Source organism: Schistocerca cancellata, chromosome 8 (genome assembly GCF_023864275.1).
Source record: "Schistocerca cancellata isolate TAMUIC-IGC-003103 chromosome 8, iqSchCanc2.1, whole genome shotgun sequence".
NCBI lineage: Eukaryota > Metazoa > Arthropoda > Insecta > Orthoptera > Acrididae > Schistocerca > Schistocerca cancellata.
In genome coordinates, this window is record NC_064633.1 from 103,126,653 (window position 1) to 103,153,888 (window position 27,236).

The window sequence follows — 27,236 nt, forward strand, 5'->3', positions numbered from 1 at the left end:
AGAAACTCTTAACAAGTGGATAGGTTTCATAAGACAAATTTATTCTTCCTGTTAAACAAATCCAAAGCTTATTGTTAATTATTGGTAAAATAAAGTAACGATTTGCAACATAAGGTAACAGAGTATGATGGGAAAACGTTGTACACTTTTAACTAAATCTGGACAATTGTTACGTAAGGCAACGAGAACAATGAACAGATTAATAGTAGATGAAAGTCTTATTCGTTTTTAAATTAGTCGTTATTCCAAGTCAGTGCTGTTATATGCACTTGACCATACGAAGAAGACAATTTCATAATTCAAGTTACTTATAATTGCTTGCAATCACCTTAAGCATCAAGGTTGCATACCAAGTCCCCCAAGATATTTGTGGCATTGAGTTATGACGACGATATGGCCAATCGCGCTTTTGAAGTACACACTAAGTAGCTGTCCCTGAGCGCCACAATTTGGGAGATAAGAGTCCGACACGCCGTATAAGAGGAGGTCGGTGTGCTCACTAGTGTCACTTGTATTGAGGCATCCAGCGTAGTAGAAGCCACTGCAGCCATGAAGGCGTCCCTAGTCCTGCTGATCGCTGGAGTGTTACTCGTGGCGTACTGCACGCCGTTCGCTGTTGCAGACGATGAAGATGAAGCGGTGGATGAAGCAGCCGAGAACACAGACGCTGATGACGACGACGCCGACGGCTCAGCAGTCGACGACGCTGACGACAGCGGTGATGAGGAGGGTCTAAGTGGAGAGAGCAGGCGGGCAGCCAAAGGTAAACAGCAGCTGAGGCGTGCAGACAATGCAGGGGGCTAATCGCCGTAGCATTCACGGCATCAGGTTCTGGTGTAGACTGCGATTCTGAGTATACTTTCTTATAGGTTTAAGTCCCTAGTTGATAATATACATTATTCTGAAACTTCAAACGCTTAAGACATTCGTCTCTAGACGAGACAGGTGGTTCGAGGATATTTGTTTGTAGTATTATACCATTAGTGCATACATTAAATAAGCATGTTCTGTTTTGAGCAGCTCACACTATTCATTTCTGAGCTAATCATTTATTTGTCTGTCATTTAACCTTTGTTTGAAATCAGAATGAAAATTACTGCAGTTACGCTTTCTAGTAGAGCAATATGTCTATGCCAACACACAAGTTTAGAAAAATAGTTGAAAGTTGACTGAAATATGGTTAAACGTTAATCATACGTTTCGAAGATTCTTAGTGACCGTCAGTGAGATTTCATGACACAGTTTCTTAAGCACTTTGACATGTTTCAGGAGTGATATTTACAGCAAAATACTGAAACTGAGTTTTAGCATCAAAATTCTATAAGTCTTGCAGCTTAAGATGTCTGCATACTATCGACCTCTACAGGAAGGTACGTTTAGCAATGATGGAGTTGATGTTATCACAGGTACATAGCTTATACCTGCCTGAGTTTCATCCCCATTATAAGAATACAGCGCGATTCATATTACTGTTTAGGAAACCAAAAGTGACGTAGATAACTCTGAGATAAGTAATTTGACATGAGTCACATATGGTCGCAAATTTCAGGAAACCCCCCAACCAAGTGGATGACAAATGTTGCACATGTGATGGTACCAGGGGATACATACTTCATTGCAAGTGCAGTGGCTAGATCAGTCTACCCTACCCACACTGTAGTGGCACATCTACACATTGCTCCACAAGGTTATTTTGCGTTTATTCTTGCATTATACAGTGTAATACTGTAGTGTTCACGGTAGTGGCACTACAAGACTATGGTGAATCTATTTACCATTAGGAAAACGTAGTACGCTAACAGAGCAGTGTTGAGTACTGACCACTACCACTGCACCTGTGGGGAGGTATACAAACTGGTCATGTAACATGTGCAAAATTTGTCAACCACATTTAGGATATTTGCTGACGTTTGGGGCTCCGTGTATGTTGTATTAAATATCTTGTCTCAGAGGCTTATTCTCCGCTTTGAGAGTTTTTAAATATTAATGAAAATCACCCTGTTTATGTATCAGATCACTATAGTATAAAATATCCATTTAATGCTACACTTTGTATAGCTGGATATGCTAAAACGAAAAGTTATAGCTTAGAGCAGTGCTCTTGATCTTTGAAGCAGCAATTACTCCAAAGGAAATCAGTTAGAAAAACAAGTTGTGTGTGATACAATTCTTCAGTGTTTTATATACTTACAAAATTTAATTTTAGTATCTGTGTCAACTGTAGATGGAAGTTTTTGTTAAGTCTAGTAACATTTTCTGATGAGACAGGAGAGTACGCAGGTGTCAGAGGAACATCATATATTTTGTTTATTGTTGAGCAGGTGCTCACGCCCGGGCTGGCCACATGAAACATGCACGAGCAGGCAGCCGACACATTGCGTCCAGAGCTGGAAGCAGACCCCATGCCAGGTCAGGCGCCTCCCGCAGATCTGCACACAGCAAGTAGTCGCTGTTGCTGAGGCAGCGCCACACCGCAGAGGCGCATTCTGGAGCTGCTCCCACTATCCTGTACCCTACACTCATGTGGAGAAAATAAAGCACCACTGTACTTTGTGGCAAACATATGTGTCTATTACTCATTGTCCTATAAATTTTAGATCATGTGCACATGTAGGTAATAACTAAATACGGAAAAATGTTGCTAAAGTTCAAAAAATTTATAAGTGTTCCAGTTTTCGGGTGTAAACAATATATTCGCCGTGATATTATATTACCAACGTTATATCATTATCTGTGTATGTTGCACTGTGATGTGAATGGGAACTGTGATGTGAATGGGAGTTTGTATTTCTTCTTATGGAATCATGATCTACAGTATAGAGCGCTAGGGTATACACACCAGTCTCTTACTAAGTCAGTGGTTTTGAAGATACATGTACAGAAGTCCTTGTAGTACTTGCACATATTATGGTTTTTAATTATTATAACATTTCCAAAACTACAAGTAGGGCTTCGGTCGCAAAGGGTGCAGGCTGAACATAGGAAGAACGTAGATACAGGGACCATTGGTATATCGTTTGTAAATTGTCCTAGCTGTGTTGGGAAAACACCGGAGCTCCAAGCGCTAATAGAAAGCAATGATGCTCAAATCGTTATAGGCACTGAAAGCTGGCTAAAGCCGGACATAAGGTCAGCCGAAATTTTGGCCAAGAACCGAACGGTGTTCCGAAAGAATAGGCTACGCACGGTTGGCGGTGGCGTGTTTGTTGCTGTCAGAAGTAGTTTATCTTGTCGAAATGTCTGTAGAAAAATCCCCGATTTAATCTCCGAAATAAACAGTAGCAATGAAAATATTGTATTAGGTAGGAGGGATAGGACTGATGCTATAGGAGGTGGTGTGTTCATTGCAGTTAATAGCTGTTTCAACACAGTTGAGATCGATAATGGGCCGGACTGTGAAATACTTTGGATAAAGCTGTCAACCAGACAAGGATTGACCATTGTATTAGGATGTTTATATAGACCACCAGCATCTTCAACGAAAATGGTTCAAATGGCTCCGAGCACTATGGGACTCAACATCCTATGTCATAAGTCCCCTAGAACTTAGAACTACTTAAACATAACGAACCTAAGTACATCACACACACCCATGCCTGAGGCAGGATTCGAACCTGCGACCGTAGCAGTCCCGCGGTTCCGGACTGCAGCGCCAGAACCGCACGGCTCATCTTCAATAAATGTCGCAGAACGTTTCAGGGAAAGTCTTGAGTACATAGGAAGTAAATATCCGAATTATCCATAGGTGGAGGCTTTAATCTAGCATCCATTGACTGGCAAAATTACACGTTTATCACAGGGGGCAGAAGCTAAGATTCGTATGAATTTATTCTAGGAGCGCTCTCAACATACAACCTTGAGCAATTGGTTAGAAAACCAACTCGAGATGTGAACATATTACATATCTTGGCGACAAACAGACCTGAACTTTTTGAGGAAGTTAATCTAGAACAAGCTATTAGCGACCGTAATGTCGTTGTTCTTCTTTGGGAAAGCAAATTAAATTGTCATTAATGAATATCTTCATCGTCAGCTCCAATCACCACGGGACACAAAGATATTGAGCATCTTTGGTCGGAATTTAAAGGTATTGTTCACCACGTGCTAGAGAAGTATAAGCGCAGCAAAAGTATAGGGGAGGAAAAGGATCCACCTTGGTACAATAAAAATATTAGTAAGTTGCTAGAAAGCAGAGAATTTATCACAGTCGTTTTAAACGTAGTCACTTCCTCGCTGACAAACAGAAATTTTGCGACATAAAAGCAGCTGTCAGAAGGACAATGAGAGACTCTTTAACAAATTTGAAAGCAGGATTTTATCTGCAGATTATAAAAATTACTCCAAAAAATTTTGGTCGTCTGTAAAATCTATGAACGCTCAAATAATTCAATACCTTCTCTTGCTGACAGTACGGGTAATATAACTGATGATGATGATGAAATTCTAAACCTAGCTTACAGCAACTCGTTTACGATAGAGGACTGCAGCACCATTCCCCCTTTCAATTATCTAACAAACGCAAGGATGGCTGACATAGTGTTTAGTGTATCTGAGATTGTAAAACAGTTAAGATCCTTAGACCCAAGGAAGGCATCTGGCCCAGACGGTATTCCCGTTAGATTTATGTTTACTATGCTACAAATATAGCACCATTCTTATCCGTCATCTATCAGAACTGCGACAAGTTCCACGGGACTGGAACAAGGCCCAGGTCATAGCAATCTATAAAATAGGTACAAAATCTGATGCACAAATTTACCAGCCAATTTCACTGGCATCGATTTGTTGTAGAATCATGGAACATATTTTATCTTTCTAGACTCTGAGAAGCTTATCTGCAGAAACCAACACGGTTTTAGGAAACAGCGGTCATGCGAGACACAGCTGGCCCTCTTTGTACATGACGTACAACAGGGTCTAGATACCGGCTCCCAGGCTGATGCCATATTTCTCGACTTTGGAAAGGCGTTCGACTCAGTTCCGCACTGTCGCTTGCTACAAAAAGTACGCCCTTACGGTGTATCCAATGACATATGCAGTTGGATAGAATGACTGGCAGTTATCTCTCAATATTAGAAAGTGTCGCCCGGAATGGGGTAGCTTCAACAGAAACAAGAGTAACTTGAGGTATACCCCAGGGCAGCGTAATAGGTCCTCTGCTTTTAACGATTTACATAAACGATTTGGTTGATGGTATTGACAGCGGCCTTAGACTGTTTGCCGATAAGGCTGTAGTCTACAGGAAAGTAGTATCACACGAAAGTTGTGAACAAATCAATGAGGACTTGCAGAAAAGAAATGAGTGGTGTAATGACTGGCAGTTATCTCTCAATATTAGAAAGTGTAATTTACTTCGTGTAACAAGGCGGTAACATAAGTCAAGTATCTATGTGTGACTTTTCGAAATGATCTCAAATGGAATGATCAGTTTACACAAGTAACGGGTAAGGCGAACTCTATATTGCGGTTTATTGGTAGAATCCTGAAGCGATGCAGTCCTTCAGCAAAAGAAATAGCTTACAATACGTTAGTTCGTCCAGTCTTAGAGTACTGTTCGTCTGTATGGGACCCTTACCAGTTGGGTCTGATTCAAGAGATTGAGAAGGCCCGAAGAAAAGCGGCAAGATCCGTGACTGGTACATTTAGCCATCGCAAGAGCGTTATAAATTTCATAGAAAGTTTGAAGTTGGACACACTTGCAGATAGACGAGACGCTAAACAGAAGGTTCCGCTCTCTAAATTCCGAAATCCAATCTTCACTGAGGATGTAGAGCATATATTATTACCACCAACTTTCAAACCACGTAGTGATCATCATTCAAAGATAAGGGGAATAAGAGCTCGTACTGAGGGGTTCAGAGAGTCGTTTTTCCCTTTCACGATTCGTGAGTGGAACGGTTAGGGGGGTGGGGGAGAAATATGACTTTGGCACGAATTGTGCCCTCCGCCACACAACGCTTGATGGCTAGCGGTGTATTTATGTAGATGTAGATGTAGAAATGCATGACATGTTCACGTATATTTCATAAGAGACACAGCACAGTTATGGATCAAACATCATCAACCAGACTTTTAAGGTCTTTTATTTGGTTACTATTACATCAAAAATGTTACTAAATAATGGTATGTTAATCTGAATAAAGGTGCTATAAATGTGAAAGAAGGCAGGTATGTTCATCTGAATTTTCAGCACATATTAGGTGTAAGATTCCACAACTGTTGCAAGTTACATAATTATCAGAACTCGTCACCTGCAGCTTGCTTATTATTCTGATCAATTGCCTTAATTAGTTACTAATTATCCAAACGCTCATAACTTTTCATCACATGGCATTAAAAAGTATATAATAATACATTTGCGAGTCAGTTCTTTGTACATTTTCTTGCAGGGCATTAAAATAACAAAAATTTGTAGCATCAGCAATTCTTGTCACACTATAACAATCAGTAACCACTAGTAGTACAACACAGATTCAAAAACTACACAGTAAATTCCATGAGCTAAATGCTTATATAATCTTGACTATTCAGGTAAGAGTATATATTGCTATCAGTTTATGATAGCTCAAGAGTGTAAAAAATCACTTGTGGCCTTTGTGACCAGGAATACATAGCCTAACAGGAATGAAGCTTAACATAAGATTTAAAGAACATTGTAAACCCAGGCATAAATCTTCTTTGAGTGACAAAACTAGAAAATACAATGTGGAATATTGAAAAACATGGAAATATTTCATGAAGTGGAAAAAGGTATTCAGATTAATCTTCTGGAGGAGGCAGAGATGGATAACAATCTGAAAACCCAACATAAAAGATACTTAATGTCCAGAGAGAGCCTAACAGCACAAAGTACTTTGACAACTTTGTTGATGGCTTTGCCAGAATGCAGGTCAAATTATACCAATGTCCCTTATGCCATGTTGTAAGTTAAGGCTACATAGCTTGTGTTGAGTCCTCATAGTCAATTTCAGCATGATTCAAGGTATGCATAGATGTTTTGTAAAAGTTTAGTACTATTCAGGATAAAATTTAAGGAATGTATCATGATCTTCGCTGTTGGCGTTGTATACACAGTTCGGTGTGGAGAACTATCTTTCTGAATGATCCTGCAAAGCATCAATTCTGAATTACATTTTTCGATCTTCTGGAGTGGACAGAAATATAAAGTGGAAATTGGCAAGTGAATATGCTATTAATAGCCTTTTGAAAAACTTTCTGTTGAGTATCGAACTTCTGACTGCATGTCATTCTTTATTCATTATTTGTAGAGTTTATAAATGTATGATGACATCACTAATTCGGTAGAAGGGATAATTAAGAACAGTGACAACTAAGAGGTATTATCTGAGCTGAAAAGTGCAAATAACATATTAGGTATTCTGAATATGTAATAATGTAAAAATTGACGTAAATTAAATTGTGTGTAAGTTTACAATATTGTTGTAATATATTCCTTGCTTTGTTGAGGCAGTATTTTAATTGTTGCATATATTCATTAAAGTGAATGTCATTATCCTGGAGTTTTGGCACTGTTTGTCTTACAATTACTACAAACGTCAAGGAAAAAATTTGTGTTTATTAAGGCTGCGATGATCTACTTCTACTTTGTTACATGTAGCTACTAATAGTGTCTTCATTTAACGTGTACTAGCAGCCTTTACAAATATTTTCATGTTGAGATATGAGTACAAGATGATCACTATGAGATAATGTGAGGTCACACATGAGAATGGGTCATGCTTTGAATGGAATTGCTATCTTTATCAGCAAAATGGTGGGCACTCACACTACACAAATAGCATATCAAAGAATCATGCTCTATGGCATTCCCACTGGACTAATACTGCAGACACTCAAGACAGGGTGAGGTGCTAACTGCCAAAATGTTGATTGAAATGTTAATATTAGGAGTGACCGCCAGTGGTTAGTGCACTGCAGACGTCCTACACTGCCATGGCTCGAGAAGATATCATGTAGGACTGAAATCTAAGCCATACTTCTGTCTGAGGTCTCCACAATCATGTTTTCCTTGGCAGGCGCAAAACAGTTGCTTCTGTACTCCGTGATTCTGTTTGTGAACAATGAGTAACTAGAGTTGAAGAAACAGTTTATTCTAGAAACAGCCTCTTAATCCCATTCTAAGTCCCATCCATGCATCGTTTTCTACACGGAACAATACTGTAAACAATGTCATTAACATAATTTACATCCACTCATTCGACAGCAGACTGATATTAAAAGTGTAATAGGTTAGGTTGTTTGGTGCTTAAGTAACAAATTCAGGAGGAGAGCCACAAAAAGGTCTGCTTTCTTAAAAATTAGGTAATGATGCCATATAATTTTTACTCTTTTCGGGAAATGTTATTTACTAAGAGTACAGTTATTTAAAATAATGATTTTGTGATGATATGGACCCATGAACATATACACTGCTATTAGAGTATCAGTCCATTATATGTTAGTGTAATTACTCAATAATTATTGTGTTTCTTTTAGGTGCAGGCTGGAGGTTAAGTTATCATTTCTGGAATGCTGACCACCCTGCAAAATAGCATTCGAGATTTGTTGTAAATCTAAGGGGTGTTTGATGAAAGCTTTTCCTTAAAATTTCAATGATCAATTTATCGATTCTTACATGAATTCATGCTCGCAAGTCTGTTCAAAAGCTTTTCCTACCAGAACTATCGATTGCTTAATGCATTCCAGTCTTTGACTATTCGAGTGATAGCATGTCCACAAACTTATACTTTGCAGACGCTGAGTATGGACCAGTCACAAAACAGCATGTACTGTGTCACGTGTTTATGGGCTTTGTTTTATAGTGGACAAAGTGTTGTCCTTAGTTTTGCTATCTTCTCATCTCGTGAGTTCCATATGTTCTGTTCTGGACGACTAGTGTCGCAATTTGCTCATGGACTCTAGGTAACTGAATTGACATTACATTCTGATGACTATTCTCACACTACAAACTACATCTATAGCTACACGGATCCTCTGCAAATCACATTCAAGTGTGTGGCATGGGGTTCATCTGGCACCTTCACAATTTTCTATTATTCCAATCTCGTATAGCGCGTGGAAAGAATGAACACATATATCTTTCTGTACGAGCTCTGATTTCCCTTATTTTATCGTGGTGATCGTTCCTTTATGAACGTCGGTGTCAACAAACCATTTTCGCATTCGGAGAAGAAGGTTGGTGATTGGAATTCAGTGATAATATTCCGTCTCACTGAAAAACGTCTTTCTTTTAATGATGTCCATCCAAAATCCTGTATCATTTCTGTGATACTCTCTCCCATACTTCGCGATAATACAAAACGTGCTGCCTTTCTTTAAACTTTTACGATGTACTCCGTTAGTCCTACCTGGTAAGGATCCCACGCTGCGCAGCGGTATTCTGAAAGATAACAGACAAGCGTAGTGTAGGCAGTCTCCTTAGTAGATCTATTACATTTTCTAAGTGTCCTGCCAATAATACGCGGTCTTTGGTTAACCTTCCCCACAACATTCTTTATGTGTTCCTCCTAATTTAAGTTGTTCGTAAATGTAATACCTAGGTATTTAGTTGAATTTACAGCTTCTAGATGAGACTGATTAATCGAGTAACCGAAGTTTAACGAACTCCTTTTACCACTCATGTGGATGACCTCACACTTTTCGTTATTTAGTTTCAATTGCCACTTTTCGCAACATTCGGATATTATTTCTAAATCGTTTTGCAGTTTATTTTGGTCTTCTGATGATATTATTAGTCGATAAACGACAGCGTCATCTGCAAACAACCGAAGACGGCTGCTCGCATTGTCTCAAAAATCGTTTATATAGATAACTACCTTCGGGAACCCCCCCATGAACCATGGACCTTGCCGTTGGTGGGGAGGCTTGCGTGCCTCAGCGATACAGATAGCCGTACCGTAGGTACAACCACAACGGAGGGGTATCTGTTGAGAGGCCAGACAAACGTGTGGTTCCTGACGAGGGGCAGCAGCCTTTTCAGTAGTTGCAAGGGCAACAGTCTGGATGATTGACTGATCTGGCCTTGTAACAATAACCAAAACGGCCTTGCTGTGCTGGTACTGCGAACGGCTGAAAGCAAGGAGAAACTACGGCCGTAATTTTTCCCGAGGGCATGCAGCTTTACTGTATGATTAAATGACGATGGCGTCCTCTTGGGTAAAATATTCCGGAGGTAAAATAGTCCCCCATTCGGATCTCCAGGCGGGGACTACTCAAGAGGATGTCGTTATCAGCAGAAAGAAAACTGGCGTTCTACGGATCGGAGCGCGGAATGTCAGATCCCTTAATCGGGCAGGTAGGTTAGAAAATTTAAAAAGGGAAATGGATAGGTTAAAGTTAGATATAGTGGGAATTAGTGAAGTTCGGTGGCAGGAGGAACAAGACTTCTGGTCAGGTGACTACAGGGTTATAAACACAAAGTCAAATAGGGGTAATGCAGGAGTAGGTTTAATAATTAATAGGAAAATAGGAATGCGGGTAAGCTACTACAAACAGCATAGTGAACGCATTATTGTGGCCAAGATAGATACGAAGCCCACACCTACTACAGTAGTACAAGTTTATATGCCAACTAGCTCTGCAGATGACGAAGAAATTGAAGAAATGTATGATGAAATAAAAGAAATTATTCAGACAGTGAAGGGAGACGAAAATTTAATAGTCATTGGTGACTGGAATTCGAGTGTAGGAAAAGGGCGAGAAGGAAACGTAGTAGGTGAATATGGATTGGGGCTAAGAAATGAAAGAGGAAGCCGCCTGGTAGAATTTTGCACAGAGCACAACTTAATCATAGCTAACACTTGGTTTAAGAATCATGATAGAAGGTTGTATACATGGAAGAACCCTGGAGACACTAAAAGGTATCAGATAGATTATATAATTGTAAGACAGAGATTTAGGAACCAGGTTTTAAATTGCAAGACATTTCCAGGGGCAGATGTGGACTCTGACCACAATCTATTGGTTATGACCTGTAGATTAAAACTGAAGAAACTGCAAAAAGGTGGGAACTTAAGGAGATGGGACCTGGATAAACTGAAAGAACCAGAGGTTGTACAGAGTTTCAGGGAGAGCATAAGGGAACAATTGACAGGAATGGTGGAAAGAAATACAGTAGAAGAAGAATGGGTAGCTTTGAGAGATGAAGTAGTGAAGGCAGCAGAGGATCAAGTAGGTAAAAACACGAGGGCTAGTAGAAATCCTTGGGTAACAGAAGAAATATTGAATTTAATTGATGAAAGGAGAAAATATAAAAATGCAGTAAATGAAGCAGACAAAAAGGAATACAAACGTCTCAAAAATGAGATCGACAGGAAGTGCAAAATGGCTAAGCAGGGATGGCTAGAGGACAAATGTAAGGATGTAGAGGCGTATCTCACTAGGGGTAAGATAGATACTGCCTACAGGAAAATTAAAGAGACCTTTGGAGATAAGAGAACCAATTGTATGAACATCAAGAGCTCAGATGGAAACCCAGTTCTAAGCAAAGAAGGGAAAGCAGAAAGGTGGAAGGAGTATATAGAGGGTCTATACAAGGGCGATGCACTTGAGGACAATATTATGGAAATGGAAGAGGATGTACATGAAGATGAAATGGGAGATACGATACTGCGTGAAGAGTTTGACAGAGCACTGAAAGACCTGAGTCGAAACAAGGCCCCCGGAGTAGACAACATTCCATTGGAACTACTGACGGCCTTGGGAGAGCCAGTCCTGACAAAACTCTACCATCTGGTGGGCAAGATGTATGAAACAGGTGAAATACCCTCGGACTTCAAGAAGAATATAATAATTCCAATCCCAAAGAAAGAAGGTGTTGACAGATGTGAAAATTACCGAACAATCAGTTTAATAAGCCACAGCTGCAAAATACTAACACGAATTCTTTACAGACGAATGGAAAAACTAGTAGAAGCCGACCTCGGGGAAGATCAGTTTGGATTCCGTAGAAATACTGGAACACGTGAGGCAATACTGACCTTACGACTTATCTTAGAAGAAAGATTAAGGAAAGGCAAACCTACGTTTCTAGCATTTGTAGACTTAGAGAAAGCTTTTGACAATGTTGACTGGAATACTCTCTTTCAAATTCTAAAGGTGGCAGGGGTAAAATACAGGGAGCGAAAGGCTATTTACAATTTGTACAGAAACCAGATGGCAGTTATAAGAGTCGAGGGACATGAAAGGGAAGCAGTGGTTGGGAAGGGAGTGAGACAGGGTTGTAGCCTCTCCCCGATGTTATTCAATCTGTATATTGAGCAAGCAGTAAAGGAAACAAAAGAAAAATTCGGGGTAGGTATTAAAATCCATGGAGAAGAAATAAAAACTTTGAGGTTCGCCGATGACATTGTAATTCTTTCAGAGACAGCAAAAGACTTGGAAGAGCAGTTGAACGGAATGGATGGTGTCTTGAAGGCAGGATATAAGATGAACATCAACAAAAACAAAACGAGAATAATGGAATGTAGTCGAATTAAGTCGGGTGATGTTGAGGGTATTAGATTAGGAAATGAGACACTTAAAGTAGTAAAGGAGTTTTGCTATTTGGGGAGCAAAATAACTGATGATGGACGAAGTAGAGAGGATATAAAATGTAGACTGGCAATGGCAAGGAAAGCGTTTCTGAAGAAGAGAAATTTGTTAACATCGAGTATAGATTTAAGTGTCAGGAAGTCATTTCTGAAAGTATTTGTATGGAGTGTAGCCATGTATGGAAGTGAAACATGGACGATAAATAGTTTGGACAAGAAGAGAATAGAAGATTTCGAAATGTGGTGCTACAGAAGAATGCTGAAGATTAGATGGGTAGATCACATAACTAATGAGGAAGTATTGAATAGGATTGGGGAGAAGAGAAGTTTGTGGCACAACTTGACCAGAAGAAGGGATCGGTTGTTAGGACATGTTCTGAGGCATCAAGGGATCACCAATTTAGTATTGGAGGGCAGCGTGGAGGGTAAAAATCGTAGGGGGAGACCAAGAGATGAATACACTAAGCAGATTCAGAAGGATGTGGGTTGCAGTAGGTACTGGGAGATGAAGAAGCTTGCACAGGATAGAGTAGCATGGAGAGCTGCATCAAACCAGTCTCAGGACTGAAGACCACAACAACAACAACAACCTTGGGGAACGCCAGAAATCACTTCTGTTTTATTCGATGACTTTCCGTCAGTTACTACGAACTGTGACCTCTCTGACAGGAAATCACAAATCCAGTCACATAACTGAGACGATATTCCATATGCACGCAATTTCACTACAAGCCGCTTGTGTGGTACAGTGCCAAAACCCTTCTGGAAATCCAGCAATACGGAATCGATCTGAAATACCTTGTCAATAGCACTACACACTTCATGTGAATAAAGAGCTAGTTGTGTTTCACAGGAACGATGCCTTCTAAACCCATGTTGAATGTCTCAATAGCCCGTTTTCTCCGAGTTAATTCATAATGTTCGAACACAATATATGTTCTACAATCCCGATGCATATCGACGTTAACGATATGGGCCTGTAATTTAGTGGGCTACTCCTACTACCTTTGTCGAATAATAGTGTGACCTGTGCAACTTTTCAGTCTTTGGGTACAGATATTTCGGCGAGCAAACGGTTGTATATGATTCTTAAGTATGGGGCTACTGCATGAGCACACTCCGAAAGGAAAGTAATTGGTATACAGTCTGGACCAGAAGACTTGCTTTTATTAACTGATTTAAGTTGCTTCACAACTCCGAAGATATTTACTTCTACGTTACTCAATTAGGCAGCTGTTCTCGATTCGAGTTCTGGAATGTTTACTTGGTCTTCTTTTGTGAAGTAACTCTGCTTTGGCAGCACTGTCTCCCATAGTATCTCCATTGCTATTGGGCAGAGAAGGCATTGAGTGTTTCTTGCCGCTAACATACTTCACATATGACCAGAATCTCTTTGGATTTCCTGCCAGGTTTCGAGACAAAGTTTCGTTGTGGAAACATAGGCATCTCGCATTGAAGTCCATGCTAAATTTCGTGCTTCCGTAAAAGATCACCAATCTTGGGGATTTTTGGACTGTTTCAATTTGGCATGCTTGTTTCGTTGTTTCTGCAACAGTGTTCCAACCCGTTTTGTGTACCAAGGAGGATCAGCTCCGTCGTTTGTTAATTTATTTGGCATAAATCTCTCAATTGCTGCCGATACTATCTCTTTGAATCTCAGCCACATCTGGTCTCCACTTATATTATTGATTTGAAATGAGTGGAGATTGCCTCTTAGGAAGGCTTCAAGTGACTATATATTTTTTCGCTTATATTTCGAGGATTTGGGGATTGCAGTGTTCAATCTCGCCACGACACCTGTGTCACTAATCCCTGAATCGGGTTTGATGCTCGTTGTTAACTCAGGATTCTTTGTTGCTAAGAGGTCAAGTGTGTTTCCACGACCATTTACTCTTCGCGTGGGCTCATGATCAAACTGATCGAATCAATTTTCAGAGAATCCGTTAGGCACAATGTCAGATGATATTTTATGCGTACCCTCGGAATTAAACATGTATTTACGCCAAAATATTGAGGGTAAATTAAAGTCACCACCAACTATTATCGTATAGGTCGGGTATGTGTTTAATATCAAACTCAAGTTTTCTTTGAACCATTCAGCAACTGTATCATCAGAATTGGGAGGTCGTTAAAACGATCAATTTATTATTTTATTCCGGTTGCCAACAGTGACCTCTGCCCATACCAAATCACAGGAAGTTTCTACTTCAGTTTGGCGACAAGAGAAACTACTTCTGACAGCAACAAACACGTCACCGCCAACTGTGTTTAGCCTGCCCTTTCGGAACACCGTTAGGTTCTTCGCAAAAATTTCGGCTGAGCTTATGTCCGGCTTTAGCCAGCTTTCAGTGCCTATAACAATTTGAGCATCAGTGCTTTCTATTAGTGCTTAGAGCTCTGGTACTCTCAAAAACACAGCTACGACAATTAACAAACGATATACCAATGGTTCCTGTATCTACGTTCTTCCTATGTTCAGCCTGCACCCTTTGTGACTGAAGCCCTACTTGTGTTTTCCCGAGACCCTCTAACCTAAAAAACTGACCAGTCCACGCCACACAGGCCCGCTACCCGTGTAGTCGCCTCCTGCGTGTAGTGGACACCTGACCTATTCAGCGGAACATGAAACCCAACCACCCTTTGGCTCAAGTCGTGGAATCTGCAGCCTACACGGTCGCAGAACCGTCTGAGCCTCTGATTCAGAACCTCCACTGGGCTCTGTAGCAGAGTTCCGCAATCGGTCATATCGACTATATTGCAAATCCTCAGCTGTGCTTTCATCTTGCTAGCAAGACTGGCAGCCTTTACCATTTCTGTTAGCCTCTCGAAACAAGAGAGAATCTCTTCTGGTCCAAAGTGACACACATCATTGGTACCAACGTGAGCAACAACCTGCAGTTGGCTGTACCCTGTGCTCTTCATGGCATCCAAGAGAGCCCTTTCCACATCTGGAATGACTTCACCCGGTATGCACACGGAGTGCACATTGGTTTTCTTGCCCATCTTGTCAGCCAAGCCCATAAGTGGCCCCATAACGCGCCTAACATTGGAGATCCCAACTACCAATAATCCCACCCTCTGCGATTGCCCAGAACTTGCAGGCTGAGTGGCTTCCTCTAAAACAGTACAGGCGACAGAATCTGGCTCACTGAAAATGTCAGCCACAGAGATCACCTGGAACTTGTTTGTCAGACAAACCGGGGAGACCTTACGTGCTGCCGCTTGGGAAGTCTTTCGCCGCCTGCTTCGCCCCGGGGCGACCTCCCACTCTACCACAGGTGAAGGGTCAACTTCAGTGCGAGCAGTAACTAGGATAACCACCGGTGAGAACCGATCTGCATTATGGTGAAGTTCCAGGAAACCTTTCGCAGCTTGGTACAATACTCCGTATGCAATCTTTCAGGGTGTTAAGTAGGCCTTCATTTGTATTCATACTTAACTTGCTTTGTTCAAAGAGACATGTTATGAGCCATGTCTGAGGTATAGTATTTGATTCTCCTTCATTTACCAGTACAGTCGGAGGTGATGGCCATATCGCATTACCGCTTATTCAAAGGCGTTCTTATCTGCCGCTATGTTAAGAATTTTTCTTTGTACAGTTATTCACATATTGTGGCATTTTCTACCACATGGTCACTAGGCGGATTGCGTAATCCTTCACTTGTTATTGCTTTTGAATTGAGTATTAGTGATAGGTACTTGGTTAAAAGGTGTATCATTTATCAGGACTATTAGTTCATGTGTAGTAAAAGTGCAATCAGCAGACGCTGTCCCAAACAGCAGTCAGCAGAAGATCGTTGAAGTCTTTGCATACATCTCAGAAAGTAAGTAGTGTTGCTGAGATCCTGAGACAACTTGTTTTCGAGATTATATCTGACATAATGATTATACTTTATGTTCTTTGGCACACATCTCTTGACTATCAGATTGAGGCTCACATCCTCATTGGTCTTGGTCACATCCATGTCATATGTAGTATACTTTCGTTGAACAAAGCTATAAAACTTTGAGAAGTAGCTCTGGCCCTAAATTCTTTCCAGTATTCCCCTGGTTCCAATTGCAAAATTTGATTATTTTGTACTTCATATTTTTTAAAAACTTTCTCAAATAGCGTTATAAGTTACTCCTTGAGTAATGATTGTCTAGACAAAGGCCACATTTTCAGGTCAGCACTCTATACTGTAGATTATGACTCCATAAGAAGAAATCCAAACTGCCATTCACATCACTGTGCAACATACACAGATAATATTATGATACAGGTAGTATAATATCTGGCCGCATATCTCGTTTACACCCGAAAACTGGTACACTTATAAGAGTTTGGAACTTATGCAACTTTTTTCCATATTTAGTTATTACCTATGCGTGCACTTAATCTTAAATTAATAGGACATCGAGTAACAGACACATATGTTTGCCACAAAGTACAGTGGTGCTTTATTTTCTCCACATGAGTGCAGGGTACAGGACAGTGGTAGCAGCTCCAGACTGCGCCTCTGCAGTGTGGTGCTCCCTCAGCAACAGCGACTACTTGCTGTGTGCAGCTCTGCGGGCGGCGCCTGACCTGGCATGGGGTCTGCTTCCAGCTCTGGACGCAATGTGTCGGCTGCCTGCACGTGCATGTTTCATGTGGCCAGCCCGGGCGTGAGCACCTGCTCAACAATAAACCAAAAATATGATGTTCCTCTGACACCTGCGTACCCTCCTGTCTCATCAGAAAATGTTAGTAGGCTTAACAAAAACTTCCATCCACAGTTGACACAGATACTAACCTTAAATTTTGTAAGTATATAACACACTGAAGAATTGGATCACACACAGCTTGTTCTTCTGACAGTTTTCCTTTGTAGTAATTGCTGCTTTAAATATCACGAGCACTGCTCTATGCTATAACTTTTGTTTCTAGCATATCCAGCTATACAAAGTGTAGCTTTAGGTGGATATTTTATACCATAGTGATCTGATATATACAGGGTGATTTTCATTAATGTTTAAAAACTCTCAAAGCGGAGTATAAGACTCTGAGACAAGAAATTTAATACAACATACATGGAACCAAAAGCGTCAGCAAATGTCCTAAATGTGGCTGACGAATTTTGCACATGTTTCATGACCAGTTTATGTGCCTCCCCACAGGTGCAGTGGAAGTGGTCAGTACTAAACACTGCTCTGCTAGCTTACTACGTTTTCCTAATGGTAGATAGGTTCACCATAGTCTTGTAGTGCCACTACCATGAACACTACAGTATCACACTGTATAATTCAGGAATAAACGCAGAATAACCTTGTGGAGCGAAGTGTAGAAGTGGCACTACAGTATGGGTAGGATAGACTGATCTAGCTACTGTACTTGCATTAAAGTATGTATGCCTTGGTACCATCACGTGTGCTACATTTCTCATCCGCTTGGTTGGGGGATTTCCTGAAATTTGCGACCATATGTGTCTCATGTCAAATTACTTATCTCAGAGTCATCTACGTTACTTTTGGTTTCCTAAACGGTAATATGAATCACCCTGTTTCTTTATAATCGCGATGGAACTCAGACAGGTATAAGCTATGTACCTGTGATAACTTCAATTCCATCACTGCTAAACATATCTCCTGGTAGAGGTCGGTAGTATGCACACATCTTAAGCTGCAAGACTTATGGCATTTTGATGCTAAAACTCAGTTTTTGTAACTTGCTCTAAATATCACTCCTGAAACATGTCAAAGCGCTTAAGAAACTGTGGCAAGAAGACATCATGAAATCTCACTGACGTTTAACCATATTTCAGTCAACTTTCAACTATTTTTCTAAACTTGTGTGTAGGCATAGACATATTGTTCTACCAGAAAGTGTAACTGCAGTAATTTTCATTCTGATTTCAAACAAAGGTTAAATGACAGACAAATAAATGATTAGCTCAGAAATGAATGGTGTGTGCTGCTCAAAACACATCATGCATATTTAATGTATGCACTAATGGTATAATACTACAAACAAATATCCTCGAACCACCTGTCTCGTCTAGAGACGAATGTCTTAAGCGTTTAAAGTTTCAGAATAATATATATTATCAACTAGGGACTTAAACCTACAAGAAAGTACACTCAGAATCGCAGTCTACACCAGAACCTGATGCCGTGAATGCTACGGCAATTAGCCCCTTGCACTGCCTGCACGCCTCAGCTGCTGTTTACCTTTGGCTGCCCGCCTGCTCTCTCCACTTAGATTTTCCTCATCACCGCTGTCGTCAGCGTCGTCGTGTGCTGAGCCGTCGGCGTCGTCGTCATCAGCGTCTGTGTTCTCGGCTGCTTCATCCACCGCTTCATCTTCATCGTCTGCAACAGCGAACGGCGTGCAGTACGCCACGAGTAACACTCCAGCGATCAGCAGGACGAGGGATGCCTTCATGGCTGCAGTGGCTTCTACTACGCTGGATGCCTCAATACAAGTGACACTAGTGAGCACACCGACCTCCTCTTATACGGCGTGTCGGACACTTATCTCCCAAATTGTGGCGTTCAAGGACAGCTACTTAGTGTGTACTTCAAAAACGCGATTGGCCATATCGTCGTCATAACTCACTGCCACAAATATCTTGGGGGACTTGGTATGCAACCTTGATGCTTAAGGTGATTGTAAGCAATTGTAAGTAACTTGAATTATGAAATTGTCTTCTTCGTATGGTCAAGTGCATATAACAGCACTGACTTAGAATAACGACTAATTTAAAAACGAATAAGACTTTCATCTACTATTAATCTGTTCATTGTTCTCGTTGCCTTACATAACAATTGTCCAGATTTAGTTAAAAGTGTACAACGTTTTCCCATCATACTTTGTTACCTTATGTTGCAAATCGTTACTTTATTTTACCAATAATTAACAATAAGCTTTGGATTTGTTTAACATGAAGCACAAATTTGTCTTATGAAACCTATCCACTTGTTAAGAGTTTCTCTAAATTCTCCTTACTGTAGATTATTACAGGTAGGTAGACTGTGAACCTCAATATCGACGATTGGTGCCAAGCAGCTACCTTCCACATTAGTGATTTTTTTTGATTTCTTTCATCGTTTCTCCCATGCACACAAAACTAGCAACAGTGAGAACCATTAGCCGGTTATCACTTCCGTCATAGCCTTCCATTTTTCTTTCTTTATTAATCACGCTATTTGTATATGGTCTGACCCAAATACGATGGGATACATCACGTGTCTCCACTCCGATGTTTATCTGACTTTGAGGCGTCGTTCATCACATATTGGGTATTAATTATTAAACATTGTTTCCATCCTGAACTAATACTCATTATCAACATCACTAAGACGTGTGATCCCTACAGACACTGACACTTTATTTTATACGTTGTGGCTCGGAAGCAACCAGACACCAAACGCATTTTTCACGGATCTCTTGAATGAAATCCTTGCTGTGTCGGTCTCGAAGCTTTCGTCTTCCCAGACATGCTCTGTGGGTGACAGAGCAGAAGGTCAGTTATGCCTTTGGAAATTTGTTCGTTCCTAAAGACATCTGTGCCATTAACTGCAGTGTTTGATTAGCATATTGCAATTGGCAACCCAGTTATCAAGGGTATAACAGCAGAAGTGCTTCTTATGAGCCTTCAGTAGGGTGTCTATCGACACGTTGCTGGCAATCTAACCGCCACAAATGGCAGTGAGACTTGTCGCTACGCATATTCGGCTAGTCTTTCATCTCTTTTATATACTCGTCTTGACGCCTATTTAGAACGTGACACATGAGGCTCGCATGCTCATTCTAAAAACACCTGATTGCTCATCTTAGACATTTAGCTGAAAGGACAATTCGTATATTCCGAGTCTACATCTAGAATTCCTGATTTTCCTCATAAAATAAAATAAGATTTTAATCTTTTCCGTCTTATCCTTCTACTTTATTAGTTTACTAATTTACTACTGCAATGTATTGCATAGCTCGGCAGTTACAGGCAGTGTGTGATGCAAATCGATATTAACAATCAGACCTAGTTTGTCATTGAGTAATATGCTATAAATGCCATTCCATGTAGCCTGAATCTTCCTTGGCTGCTTATAAATCAACTTCACGTTTAGGAAGTGTGAGGTGGGGTGGTTCTGGCTGCAGTGTGCATATGCCGAGAATGCAAAATTAAAGTATCTGTGATCAGAAAATGAAATGAAGCTCTCTATGCAATCATGCAAGTTTCCTTATAAAAGACAGTAAACAAGTTGCGTAAAGGATAACTACTTATTAACTTCTGAATTTAACAGGGGTAACATCTTTAAATGTACATACTTGTGTATGAAATACATTGGTCAACCACTTCACAGCAGCACAGTTTAGTTAAAGGTGGTGACTTTCTGTTAAATGAAAATACCGGCTTATAAAAGTAGCTGTTTATATCCATTAACGAGCATTCAAGTGAGAAAACTTTCAACAAGATAGAATACCGGAAAGTTCTAACGAAAAGTGAACTCGGAAATCAAACATTCTTCACAACTGCCTAATGTATACTGTAATTCGAAAAACTAATTGCAGTAGTCAATTACCGTTACGACTTACTCTACGAAGTTAACACATACCACGCCCCGCAAACTGCTCCACGAGAAAGCATTGCAACCCGAATCTTAGCAGATAAACGCCCATCACTCGATTCCGTGCGCGCCGGCTGTGGGCGGAGATCTGTAGTGTACTGGTCCCTTTTATCATGTGCCGCCCGTGAGGATGACAGCAAGACCGTCGTTCATGGAGCATGAGCAGAGTGTCTAAAACTGCAGTTCTAACTTCTCTCTCAGGTTTAGGAGAAGCTCCAAGTCATCCAGCAACGACAGTAATGATTGCGAGCGCTGTACAATCTCTAGATATGTTTTGCCGCTATTGCGACCACCTCTCCAATGAAATTTCAAGATTTCTGCAGAGCACCAGCAAAAGTGAACCTATTTGTTTATTTTGTAGGGTATTGGGGCATAAAAAGAAGATAATTGTCTAGCAGGTCAATTTCCATAACACCCACTGAGACCAGATTCTACCGATTCCTACAGAAAACTTCCAACCACCACCCCTTTAACTGAAGGAGACATTCCCTCATGCAATCATCGCACCTTGGTAAGTGCGCATTCTAACAGCCCAGTGTATTATCTCCCATCATATGCCAGGAACCAGCGAGCGTGGTGGATGCACTGACCCTGAAGACCACTTAAAGTTACACATTTATGGCGGTGGCAATGGTTAAACGATTGGATCCATCTGCCATTTCTCTTTATTAGGCTGCCGTGCAGAATACATGGAAACATACAGCTTCTCACAGGCCGAAATGAACAGTTGTTACAATTCCTAACTTGACCATACGCAATATGTGGAATTACTTGTGCATAATGGCAAATACATTACAAAGGTTACCAAAGGACTTTGTGTTCTTAAGGTCTCTCACTTCTTTACAGGGGGTCTTCTTATTAATATATATCTCTACTTCTATAACAACACCTTTTTTCAGTTTATACAAGGTATCTCATGTTTTCTTCAGTGTGCCCCATTGTAAGTTCATGTGTTTTAAAGTAGTCACTCAAAGCAGCTTTATGTCTGGGATTACAGCATTCTTTGAATCTTATCGTAAGCTTCCTTCTTGTTTGTCTACGTATTCTTCATCATATAGACCACAGATGATTTTAGACACCTCTGATTTATCATATACGTCTTCTTTCTCTATCTTGTGCCTTAACAATTTCCCTTACCTCATTATTTATTTGAAAAACCACTTTAGCAGTACCAATACAGAAACCTGTTTTATTCTATCAGGGATCTTTGCCTAAATATGGCATCATTACAGACCTAGGGTTGCCTTTATTTCTTATTTTCTGTAGCCTTATCACTTGTTGTCTGCATTTCTCTTTTAATCAAATCTGTGTTTTGTAAACCTTTTCTCCTGCCATAAGGTCAGACCCATTGTCCACAATTACGTGACGTAAAATGCTATTCTCACTGTCTATACTTTCTACAGATACGCGTAATCAACTGAACGTGTCATCATGGCATGAAAAGTGCACACTAAAAGGATATGGGATGAAATGAAGACACATGTATGATTGCTTCTGTGGTTGTTAGTTTCCTAAATATGTTGTAAGTATGTCATTCATTAAGTTTGGATATCTTCAAAAAGAAGATAGCTTATAGAATTATTTTCTTCTACCTACATAAAACAGTTAATATTAGGAAGTAGCTCATTTAAGTTACTGTGTAGGTGTTCAATCTATGTTGTACTGCTACTGAAAAGTATGAGCATGTCATCAAGGTAGCGTTTATAGTTGTTACGTGGAAAAATTAATTTTCTGAATCATCCATGATAATGTTTGCTAGTGTCCCTGCAAGGTGATTACTAATTCCTAAGCCATTTCGCTATCTTCTGAAGGTCAAACTGAATACAAAATACTTTTGAGACGAAATTGACTGAATTGATCACATACCAATGCAATTTGCTAGTTATTCATTTTCTTGAAAGTCGGTCGACTATTTTTGATGTTGTTAATTATTTCTTCAACTGGTACATTTGCATATGGATTGCTAAGCTCTAACGGTAAGAATATAGCTGCTGGAGTTGTAACCTCTAAGGTGACCTGAATCAGTTCTGTTGCAGTTTTTAATATGTGACTATTTGTCATTCTGTAGTTTTCAGTAGTAATCTGATTCGATTCTTGACTTACAAAGTGACAAGTGCAATCAATGTAACTGAAAATTGCTCATAGGGAAGCGCAATCTTATGTATTTTTGAATTAACTCTAAGCTTATTATCGATTGAGTTGATACCTAACCAGTTCTTCAATGAATGTTAGTAAAAATTGGAACAGGAATTATTACATTCCCCTTAATTTCGTCTGTGTATTTACCAGTGGGAGCTTTAGGAATCTTAAACATTTGATCATCTTTTAATAAGAGTTTTAGTAATATATGCAGTTCTGAAAGGATGACAAGTGAACTGCCTTTGTGTGCCTTAAAATTTAATTCGTTATTGTCTGTACCAATAATACCTAGGTCACATTTGTGAAACCTTTGTCTTTTGCCAGGTGTTACACGCTCTTTTATGATGCTGTCAATACATTTCTCTAAAACAACGATACACATATGTACAACACACCCCTCTATATTCTTCAGTCTGTGGAGGATGGTTTCCTTACCTATGTTTTGCTTTTAATTCACCCTTAAGCAATTTATTTTTACAATATATCTTGATATTCTCAGACAGATCATTCCTAACCTTGATATTCATTTATCAAGAATATAGAAGTATAAGCCCAGAAAAAGTATAGGGGAGGAAAAGGATCCACCTTGGTACAACAAACAGATTAGTAAGTTGCTGAGAAAGCAGAGAATTTATCACAGTCGTTTTAAACGTAGTCACTTCCCCGCTGACAAACAGAAATTTTGCGACATAAAAGCAGCTGTCAGAAGGACAATGAGAGACTCTTTAACAAATTTGAAAGCAATATTTTATCTGCAGATTACAAAAATTACTCCAAAAAATTTTGGTCGTCTGTAAAATCTATGAACGCTCAAATATTTCAATACCTTCTCTTGCTGACAGTACAGGTAATATAACTGATGATGATGATGAAATTCTAAACCTAGCTTACAGCAACTTGTTTACGATAGAGGACTGCAGCACCATTCCCCCTTTCAATTATCTTACAAACGCAAGGATGGCTGACATAGTGTTTAGTGTATCTGAGATTGTAAAGCAGTTAAGATCCTTAGACCCCAGGAAGGCATCTGGCCCAGACGGTATTCCCGTTAGATTTATGTTTCCTATGCTACAAATATAGCACCATTCTTATCCGTCATCTATCATAACTGCGACAAGTTCCACGGGACTGGAAGAAGGCCCAGGTCATACCAATCTACAAAAAGGGTAGAAAATCTGATGCACATATTTATCAGCCAATTTCACTGGCATCGATTTGTTGTAGAATCATATAACATATTTTGTGTTCAGACATAATTATCTTTCTAGACTCTGAGAAGCTTATCTGCAGAAACCAACACGGTTTTAGGAAACAGCGGTCATGCGAGACACAGCTGGCCCTCTTTGTACATGATGTACAACAGGGTCTAGATACCGGCTCCCAGGGTGATGCCATATTTCTCGACTTTCGAAAGGTGTTCGACTCAGTTCCGCACTGTCGCTTGTTACAAAAAGTTATAACGACGATATGGCCAATCGCGCTTTTGAAGTACACACTAAGTAGCTGTCCTTGCGTGCCACAATTTGGGAGATAAGTGTCCGACTCGCCGTATAAGAGGAGGTCGGTGTGCTCACTAGTGTCACTTGTATTGAGGCATCCAGCGTAGTAGAAGCCACTGCAGCCATGAAGGCGTCCCTAGTCCTGCTGATCGCTGGAGTGTTACTCGTGGCGTACTGCACGCCGTTCGCTGTTGCAGACGATGAAGATGAAGCGGTGGATGAAGCAGCCGAGAACACAGACGCTGATGACGACGACGCCGACGGCTCAGCACACGACGACGCTGACGACAGTGGTGATGAGGAGGGTCTAAGTGGAGAGAGCAGGCGGGCAGCCAAAGGTAAACAGCAGCTGAGGCGTGCAGGCAGTGCAAGGGGCTAATTGCCGTAGCATTAACGACATCAGGTTATGGTGTAGACTACGATTCTGAGTGTACTTTCTTGTAGATTTTAGTTCCTAGTTGATAATACACATTATTCTGAAACTTCAAACGCTTAAGACATTCGTCTCTAGACGAGTCAGCTGGTTCGAGGATATTTGTTTGTAGTATTATACCATTAGTGCATACATTAAATACGCATGATGTGTTTTGAGCAGCACACACTATTCATTTATGAGCTAATCATTTATTTGCCTGTCATTTAACCTTTGTTTGAAATCAGAATGAAAATTACTGCAGTTACGCTTTCTGGTAGAACAATATGTCCACGATAACACACAAGTTTAGAAAAATAGTTGAAAGTTGACTGAAATATGGTTAAACGTTAATCATATGTTTCGAAGATTCTTAGTGACCGTCAGTGAGATATCATGATGTCTTCTTGCCACAGTTTTTTAAGCGCTTTGACATGTTTCTGGAGTGATATTTAGAGCAAGTTACAGAAACTGAGTTTTAGCATCGAAATGCCACAAGTCTTACAGCTTAAGATGTGTGCATACTACCGACCTCTACCACGAGGTATGTTTAGCAATGATGGAATTGAAGTTATCACAGGTACATAGCTTATACCTGTCTGAGTATCATCGCGATAATATAGATACAGGGTGATTCATATTACCGTTTACGAAACCAAAAGTGACGTAGATGACTCTGAGATAAGTAATTTGACATGAGACACATATGCTCGTAAATTTCAGGAAATCCCCCAACCAAGTGGATGAGAAATGTAGCACACGTGATGGTACCAGGGGATACATACTTTAATGCAAGTGCAGTGGCTGGATCAGTCTATCCTACCCAAACTTTAGTGGCACTTCTACACTTCGCTCCACAAGGTTATTTTGCGTTTATTCTTGCATTATACATTGTGATACTGTAGTGTTCATGGTAGTGGCACTACAAGACTATGGTGAATCTATCTACCATTAGGAAAACGTAGTACGCTAGCAGAGCAGTGTTTAGTACTGACCACTACCACTGCACCTGTGGGGAGGCACATAAACTGGTCATGAAACATGTGCAAAATTCGTCAACCACATTTAGGATACTTGCTGACGTTTTTGGTTCCATGTATGTTGTATTAAATTTCTTGTCTCTGAGTCTTATACTCCGCTTTGAGAGTTTTTAAACATTAATGAAAATCACCCTGTATATATCAGATCACTATGGTATAAAATATCCACTTAAAGCTACACTGTGTATAGCTGGATATGCTAGAAACAAAAGTTTTAGCATAGAGCAGTGCTCGTGATATTTAAAGCAGCAATTACTCCGAAGGAAACCTGTCAGAAGAACAAGCTGTGTGTGATCCAATTCTTCAGTGTGTTGTATACTTACAAAATTTAAGGTTAGTATCTGTGTCAACTGTGGATGGAAGTTTTTGTTAAGCCTACTAACATTTTCTGATGAGACAGGAGGGTACGCAGGTGTCAGAGGAACATCATATTTTTGGTTTATTGTTGAGCAGGTGCTCACGCCCGGGCTGGCCACATGAAACATGCACGTGCAGGCAGCCGACACATTGCGTCCAGAGCTGGAAGCAGACCCCCTGCCAGGTCAGGCGCCGCCCGCAGAGCTGCACACAGCAAGTAGTCGCTGTTGCTGAGGGAGCACCACACTGCAGAGGCGCAGTCTGGAGCTGCTACCACTGTCCTGTACCCTGCACTCATGTGGAGAAAATAAAGCACCACTGTACTTTGTGGCAAACATATGTGTCTATTACTCGATGTCCTATAAATTTAAGATTAAGTGCACGCATAGGTAATAACTAAATATGGAAAAATTGCATAAATTCCAAACTGTTATAAGTGTTCCAGTTTTCAGGTGTAAACGAGTAATGCGGCCCGATATTATACTACCTGTATCATAATATTATCTGTGTATGTTGCACAGTGATGTGAATGGCAGTTTGGATTTCTTCTTATGGAGTCATAATCTACAGTATAGAGCGCTGACCTGAAAATGTGGCCTTGTCTAGACAATCATTACTCAAGGAGTAACTTATAACGCTATTTGAGAAAGTT

The 27,236-nt window shown here is 40.3% G+C and overlaps 3 protein-coding genes across 9 annotated transcripts in view; 2 read left to right on the forward strand and 1 right to left on the reverse strand.

Annotated features, from left to right (window-relative positions):
- The window catches only part of LOC126094852 (uncharacterized), a 207,027-nt gene that overhangs the window by 132,067 nt on the left and 47,724 nt on the right, over positions 1–27,236 (forward strand). The window lies entirely within an intron of this gene.
- Positions 1–27,236, reverse strand: part of LOC126094849 (uncharacterized) — a 154,032-nt gene that overhangs the window by 104,480 nt on the left and 22,316 nt on the right. Inside the window, exons 1-2 of one of the 6 annotated variants that reach the window (XM_049909458.1) lie at positions 18,741–19,013; positions 16,966–17,206 (exon numbers count right to left, since the gene is read on the reverse strand). The exons of 3 other annotated variants lie outside the window; for them this stretch is intronic. In XM_049909458.1, coding sequence (XP_049765415.1) covers positions 17,082–17,206; positions 18,741–18,954 — 339 coding nt within the window. In that variant the 5' untranslated portion in view covers positions 18,955–19,013 and the 3' untranslated portion in view covers positions 16,966–17,081. Of the gene's footprint in view, positions 1–16,965; positions 17,207–18,740; positions 19,015–27,236 lie in introns of those variants that run through there. 2 more of the 6 variants (XM_049909462.1, XM_049909459.1) reach the window with 2 other exon arrangements.
- Positions 491–26,921, forward strand: LOC126094851 (uncharacterized). 2 transcript variants are annotated; one of them, XM_049909467.1, is made up of 3 exons: positions 491–763; positions 2,322–2,409; positions 26,769–26,921. In XM_049909467.1, the coding sequence occupies exons 1-3, from the start codon at positions 550–552 to the stop codon at positions 26,803–26,805; spliced, it is 339 nt and encodes a 112-aa protein (XP_049765424.1). In that variant the 5' UTR covers positions 491–549; the 3' UTR covers positions 26,806–26,921. The 2 variants fall into 2 exon arrangements, with proteins under 2 accessions (XP_049765424.1, XP_049765423.1); XM_049909466.1 differs by lacking the exons at positions 491–763; positions 2,322–2,409 and adding an exon at positions 24,842–25,113 and having other exon boundaries at positions 26,681–26,921.

What these genes read in the sequence shown, in the direction of transcription:
- LOC126094851 (XM_049909467.1), top strand. Translation starts at nt 550, where the DNA reads ATGAAGGCGTCCCTAGTCCTGCTGATCGCTGGAGTGTTACTCGTGGCG. An exon ending in GAGCAGGCGGGCAGCCAAAG is followed by an intron (nt 764 to 2,321) that starts GTAAACAGCAGC and finishes ATTGTTGAGCAG; the next exon opens with GTGCTCACGCCCGGGCTGGC. An exon ending in GGAAGCAGACCCCATGCCAG is followed by an intron (nt 2,410 to 26,768) that starts GTCAGGCGCCTC and finishes ACCCCCTGCCAG; the next exon opens with GTCAGGCGCCGCCCGCAGAG.